Source organism: Coenobita brevimanus, chromosome 93 (genome assembly GCF_032717465.1).
Source record: "Coenobita brevimanus isolate Jiangsu-jjx chromosome 93, ASM3271746v2, whole genome shotgun sequence".
Taxonomy (NCBI): Eukaryota; Metazoa; Arthropoda; class Malacostraca; order Decapoda; family Coenobitidae; genus Coenobita; species Coenobita brevimanus.
This window is the reverse complement of record NC_137046.1, coordinates 41,387,844-41,394,603: the sequence shown is the minus strand read 5'-3', so window position 1 is coordinate 41,394,603 and position 6,760 is coordinate 41,387,844. Positions and strand designations below refer to the sequence as shown.

Here is a 6,760-nt window from a genome sequence, read left to right as displayed (position 1 = left end):
CCGACACGCCATAAAAGTATCTTTCATGCTGCCAGTGTACAGTACTACATGACATCCCCGGTGTCAAGAAATGCAGTGGGCAAGTCGTGCCTTAGTGGTGGCATGACCTGGCACGCCAGGGAAACAGGAATATTCTCACTGCTCCTAATTTCCCATGATGGTCATTCATTTCCAGTGTTTTGCCACACGGTGTGTGTGTGTGTGTGTGTGTGTGTGTGTGTGTGTGTGTGTGTGTGTGTGTGTGTGTGTGTGCATTTTGCGATATCCCCCCCTCCTCCTCCCCCAGACAGCTGAGAGAGGGCGGCGGTGATACCCCCAACACTACAACCACTGCCACCACCACCACCATCTCTACCACCACAGTCCTGGCCGCCCCTCCCCAGCTGCCCCCACCACGACCCCCGCCACGTCCGCCCCCCCGCCCGCACCCCGCCACGGCCCCCCACGCCCACACCTCCCCGCACAGACAAGTGAGCCAGGGATGCGCCTTTGTTTTGGTCCGAAGCGCGAGAAGCTGTTTTGTTTCTTTCGATTTTGTATTTCTTGTTTTTGCTTTCATTCTTTCTAACTTCTGTTGTTTTCATATTATTTAATTCCTTGCTCATTCCTTCCTCGTTCACTGTGCTTTTCCGTCTCCTTTCATTTCCCTGGTTGTTATCACTCTTCTTCCTTTTTTCCTCATAAATTGCTGTTTTCGTATTTTATCCCATTTTCTTCTCTCTCCTCTCTGTTTTAGATTTTTCTGTAATTTCTTCAATGTCTATTTACAACCGCTTTCATTCAGTGCCTTTATTTTCTTGGTGCTGATGAGGAGCCTGTCTGTGGTGACACTGTGCACCTTATGTGGAACAATGCAGCTGTGGCATCCTCCTGATACCCAAATATCCTCATTTTCATGCACTTCGCCGTGTGAAGGACTCTGGTCCGATCCATGTGAGGCGCTGTCTACAACATGGAGGCGCCAGTTCCTAACACGGTGTATGTACTATAATGTACCTGTAGGGCGGTTCCATAGAAGCAATTGCTTACCTGTAGTCAACGGGTCTGCTCGGCCAGACAGAATGAGGTTAAGCAAAAACAAAAACGGACTTCTATTTGTTTCACTGTATTTTTATTATGTTTATTTTTTAATTAATCTTTTGTCTTTTCTTTTTTCTCGCATTTATATTTTGCTGATGGCATTTCCTCAGTTTTATTTGATGTACTATTAATGTAAGTATCACATTTACCAACACCAACCATTGTTTTTGGCTGACTCAAGTATGGGAGTCAGATGGGCGAGTTATCTAGCCAACAGCTTTTGAGTCTCATGCTCCAACAGACTTGCAGTGAGATGATCTGTAATTTATGTAGGCTAGATTTCACGTCTTTTTTTTTAGACCAAGTGATTTAAAATCTTATTACTGTTTACTAAGAAACATAAACAAAAAGATCATAAACATTTTTACTTCAGTTATATCAAAATTCGTTTTTGGTTGATTCTCCCATCTGACTAATGACCTCATATCAATATATTTGAGTCCGACGAGCACTTATGAAGATGTAACTCATGCAATGTAAATGTTTGTCATAAATTATAAATACTGGTACGTATTTGTCAAATGCAGCTATAGAATAATATGATACGGAAAAAACTCATGCAACAGAAATGTTAATTCTAAGTCAAGTATATATTTGTTGACTAATTCTGAAAACATCATACCTGTAATATGACTTGTTGCAACGTGGGCCTAACTGATAGTTGTAAAATATATTCGTTAATTGCAACTGTGCAATAACTTACCTATGATACAAATGTTGTTATGGTGGTAAGGGAGGAACACGTGAAGCTTCCCCGAGGCGACCCCAGGCGGTGATGAGGGTTGGGAGCGGGTCCTCCTCCCCCACCTCGCTGAGGCGCCACACGGACACCACGCACACGGACACACCGCGATTTCCGCCCCTCCGCCACCAGCAGGACCGGGGCGCCAGGACCTCTACCAGCCCCACCACACGCAGGTCAGATCACTAGACAGAAATGGAAAACAGATCAGATCAAGGGGAAGAGATAGAAAGTGGTCTATTGCAGGACAGAAACGGGAGCTGGGTGAGATTAGCACTTTTAATAGTTGTAGCCCCAGGTCCGTATAAAGTGTGCAGTTGGTGGACTGCAGACTGTCACCCTTCTTCGGCAGTTCACCATCTACTTTTCGTGGGATTAGGAGGGAGCTGAGGGACACTTGTACAATCAGACAGCAGAGCTGCCCAGCTGTATTGGTGCCACCGCATGAAGCCATCCTTCTCTGGCACCGTAGGTCTAGTTACAGAGCAGAAACTGGAGGTGAGCCTGGTTACTGGGTCGCTAGCAGAGGACAGGTCAGAAACTGAGGAAAGACCTGCACTGGGGGGGGATGTATTATCCTGGGCCTAGGAGGCTTTCTAATACCTCGTTCTTACTAGTGTTTTTATGCAAGTGGAACATTTCGTTTATATTCTCTTGTACGCTATTTATATAAACTATGATATTAAAAGGGTATACGTTAAGTAATATGCAAGATAATTTTAATACACCACTGAAGAGGTACTATAGGGCCTCTTAACCCTTCCAGTTGAATATTTTAGCTAACATCTACCATGGGTGTCTTACTAGAAAACCCAGGATCTCACAAAAATACGCTCCTTGGAGAGAAGTTAAAACTAGGAGGCGTGCCGGTCGGAAGCTGGGGACAAGTACAAACTCACGGTTGATCAAAATGCGGAAACAGGTCAGAATCTGGACACAGAAGAAATCTGTGGCAAAATCAGGAATTGGAAACAGATTCAGGTTCAGCAATAGGTAAGAATATGTGAGCAGGTCAGAATTCAGAGAGAGATTGGAAAGGGCGGGGGTACTTCGTTTCGTTTCGTTTATATTATAAAGGATTAAAGGGCTCCAACATGCTCGCATGCGTCGGCCTTGGTCACCTAATGGCGGCTCTGATGTTAGGCAATATGTCAGCACTTGATGACATTAAGATCTGTGGCTTTATGTCACAATGGAGAACAATAGTAGACATCTGCGTATTGTATTCTTTACGAAACATTTAACGTTCTCTACATTTCCTAAGTATTATGTTTGAAATTTATATGTATACCTTAATCTTAGCTTCCTTTTGTTTGGCTTTCCGTGAAAGAGGAAGGCTATTGCAGTTTCTTGGATTTAGTCGTTCCTTCTTTCCTTGTAAACAATACACAGATACACAAACAAAAATAAGTGAAAATGTAGTAACATCACTCCATAATTATTTTCGTGCTAACAGGTCCAAAGAACGCGAGGGGGGGACAACCCTCCCTGCCATACCAGATGCCAGTTCACACCAACAGAACGACCAGCAGCAGCAGCAGCAGCAGCAGCAGCAGCAACAACAACAACAGCAACAACAGCAGCAGCACAGTCGCAGAGGCAAACAATATGGCCGAGGCAAACCCAGAAACAGGCACCAAGGCCCACAGTCCGGGGAGCAGGAGGAGAAGGCGCAGCGGGAGGGGCGGCAGGCCAGGGACAGTGCGGAGGCCGTTGGGGATTCCAAGTCTCGGAGTTCGGAGCAGGTAGGCCTACAGATTTCAGGGCACGTTTGTTTTTGGGTATAATACTGGTTCATTGTTCAGACCTCATTGTATGTCAGGTGTGTTTCAAATTACTAAAACTCCTCCATACAATCAGTAAGTTGTTGCTGTGATATCAGACTCATCTGAACGAAAGTCTGGTGGACTGCTGGCTGGCGTTGCCCTTTTCCTGCCGTTCATCATCTGTTTTCGGGGGACAATAAGTGTGCTAAGGGGCTTTGTATAACCTTCCATCAGCTACCTCACGGTCCCCGAAAGGGGGATGATGAACTGCAGGAAAAGGGCAGCTGTAAGTAGGGGATATTGGGGAAAAGACATCACAGTGGGGTTAAGGATTCGAACTTTTAAATATAAAGAATTTTATAAAAATGCCTCTTTATACTTTAATCCTCATTTATACGGCTACCAAACACTTCACAGCCAAACTATCTATCTATCTATCTATATACCTAGGCTGTTTCCCTTCTAACAGAGGGCAGCCATGACAGGACGACACTTTCACCAATATACTCATCCACACTCACACATTTACTCGTATCTTAGCCTCTAAAGGGGGAAGGGATCGCTCCTTACCGCATCAGACATCCAGCGACATCCGTTGCAGGGCCCGACAGCTGAGCTGGTTTACCCCTGCCGCATCATAATGGACCCATCCCTTTCCCCGCACCTGACCCGATCAGTTGATCAGACCAGATGCGGGAGAACATCCCACCGGGGCCGCTTCACCATTTATGCATTCACAATTTCTTTCCATTCATCCATATCACGCGCAGCCACTCTTCCTTGCTCTATAAACAGCCAGATTGGAGCGGAAAACAAAAAAAAACGTTAACTGCAAAACCTGATAACTGTCCTTTTTGAACACGATTTCAGGTCAACCATCTCAGCACCTCATCATCTGGTCGCGGGTCGGGTCGTGCCCCTGTGGCTCGCGAGGGATCCAGAGGCAGGCAACTGGACTCAGTCCGGAGTCAGGGCCCTCGAGAGTCTTCGGAGGGCCGACAGAAAGAGCCACAGAGCACCGAGTCCCGAGGGGCAGTGGGTCATGATAATGAAACCCGACCGGAGACGCGGAACAAGGGCCGAGGACGAGGCCACCGAAGAGGCGGAAGGGGACGGCCGCGCAAGGAGAAACACAACCCCCCTGAGACGACGGAGAGCGAGCAGTAGCACCTCAAATCCTCTGTACCTCGGCTACCTGGACTGAGATTCACTAACGACCTTATGACCAACCGCCGCTAGTAACTCTTATTTGTTTTGCGAGAAGGACGCAGAAAGGAGAGCGCAGATTCTTCCCATGCCTCTTGGTCTCCCATGCAAAAATCCATCTGAGTTGTGAGAGTTGGTCGTAAGTATGTAAGTGAATCCGGTCCCTGCATCTAGAAAGCTTCATGTCTCAGGCTTAGTGCTAATTTTGTCTTGACCTTAGAGGATCAATTCTAGGAAAAGGAAAACAAATTACAGTCTGTCAACGAGTGTCATGATCGCAAGTGGTTAATTAGTCAAGCAAGAAAAAATTACGACTATTTTGCATGCAAGAAAACAGTTGGTTCAAGAGGTTAATGACTATGGCTTGTCGATAGTATAAGTAAATGTGTGAGTTAAATACGTGGGAAATTAAAAATAAGAAAAGGCTATAAAAATAGGATATCCATTAGATATGTGCGTGCATGAGTAAGATATCAGCTTGTGAGGAAAATTAAAATGTTTGTTACCGAAGTATGATGTCAATGTGATTAGCCCATTTACGAGATCTGTTTGTGAAAACAATAAATGAAAGTTTTGATACAACGGGTGACTGCAACAAGACCATGATAGAAAAAATATTGTCTGCTGTTTTTGGTAGCGATGGGTACAATAGTTGGTAATATATATATATATATATATATATATATATATATATATATATATATATATATATATATATATATATATATATATATATATATATGAAACATCGGCAGATTGGAACACTTACGAAAATAATCTCTTCAGTCAGATTATTATTTTTTAAATTTATTTTTGTCACCTTTAGATGATTTTATTCCACTTGGGAGAGCGGCTCTGTATTGATGGAGGTACTGGAGGTTAAACTGAACTCCTTTACTTAGAAGAATCCCTCCTAAGCTGAATAAAACCGTCCGTAAGTTGCGAGAATAAAATGGAATCTACATCACTGCACTTGGGGCTAAAAAGATGAGAGGTTTTCAGCGACATCGTTCCCCAGGGTGTTAGGTTTGTTAATACTGGTACATAAACAACGCATGGAATCAATCAGCCCAACTCTACTTCCCACCTTAGAGATGGAGTGAGGCGGAAACCAAAACAAAGGAAAATAAATCAGAAACGTTGGAGATCCCAGATGCAAAGAGGAAGAAGTGAAGTAGAGAATCCAGAAATAAAGAAAAAGAAGGCACAAAAGTGGGTAATTCAGAAACAAAGAGCGAGAAAGCGCAAAAGTATGAGATCCAGATACAAAGACCCAGAAACAAAGAGAGAGGGAAAAAAAAGATCCCAAAACAAAGACAGAGAGGAAAAAATGTGGGAGATCCAAAAATATAGAAGAAATTATAAAACTAGAAGAATACATCTCACTGTGTGTGTATAGTAGCGAGGACTCACCTTAGGATCAACTACACTGGGCAAGAATTCACAAACTTATGATCCATTGTCTGTCCAAGCTAAGATTATGTTTATATATTTATTCAATTATTTTTATCAATTTTCCTGGACGAACAAGGAATATGGGAAGATCTGTTTTACGGGAAGAACGAGACAATGGAACACTGCTATCTCCCTTCCTTGTTCTTCGCTCAGTAAGTAAATAAATAAAGTTATGGTAGGAAATCTGATGGCAAGTTTGTGACTCTCAGCCCTCGGTTCAGATGCACATACTCAGAGCCAATTCCCTGTCGTAAACAAGGTCGTTTTAGCAGCAAGGCCAATGAAAGACTGATACAGAATCTCCCAGTGTCTCATTCTTCCCGTCAAAATCAAATCTTAGTTACGGTAGGGAATATGGTCGTAAGTTTGTCTGTCTGCCCAAGTTTATTATGCATCACACACTAAATTTCCCAAGACAATCACCGAAAACTGGAGCGGCGTGATTTTAGACCCATAATGTGATGTAGAGATCAAAACTGAATTAAGCTGCATTAGGATCGAAGGAAATTAA

General features: G+C 43.7%; 1 protein-coding gene across 1 annotated transcript in view; it reads left to right on the top strand.

The window, feature by feature from the left end:
• Window positions 1–4,777, top strand: part of LOC145412606 (uncharacterized) — a 27,916-nt gene extending 23,139 nt beyond the window's left edge. The window contains exons 7-9 of the mRNA XM_080282521.1: window positions 1,814–1,998; window positions 3,279–3,567; window positions 4,459–4,777. Of these exons, the coding sequence (XP_080138647.1) occupies window positions 1,814–1,998; window positions 3,279–3,567; window positions 4,459–4,755 (771 nt within the window). The 3' untranslated portion in view covers window positions 4,756–4,777. The remainder of the gene's footprint in view (window positions 1–1,813; window positions 1,999–3,278; window positions 3,568–4,458) is intronic.
• The last annotated feature ends 1,983 nt before the right edge of the window (window positions 4,778–6,760 follow it).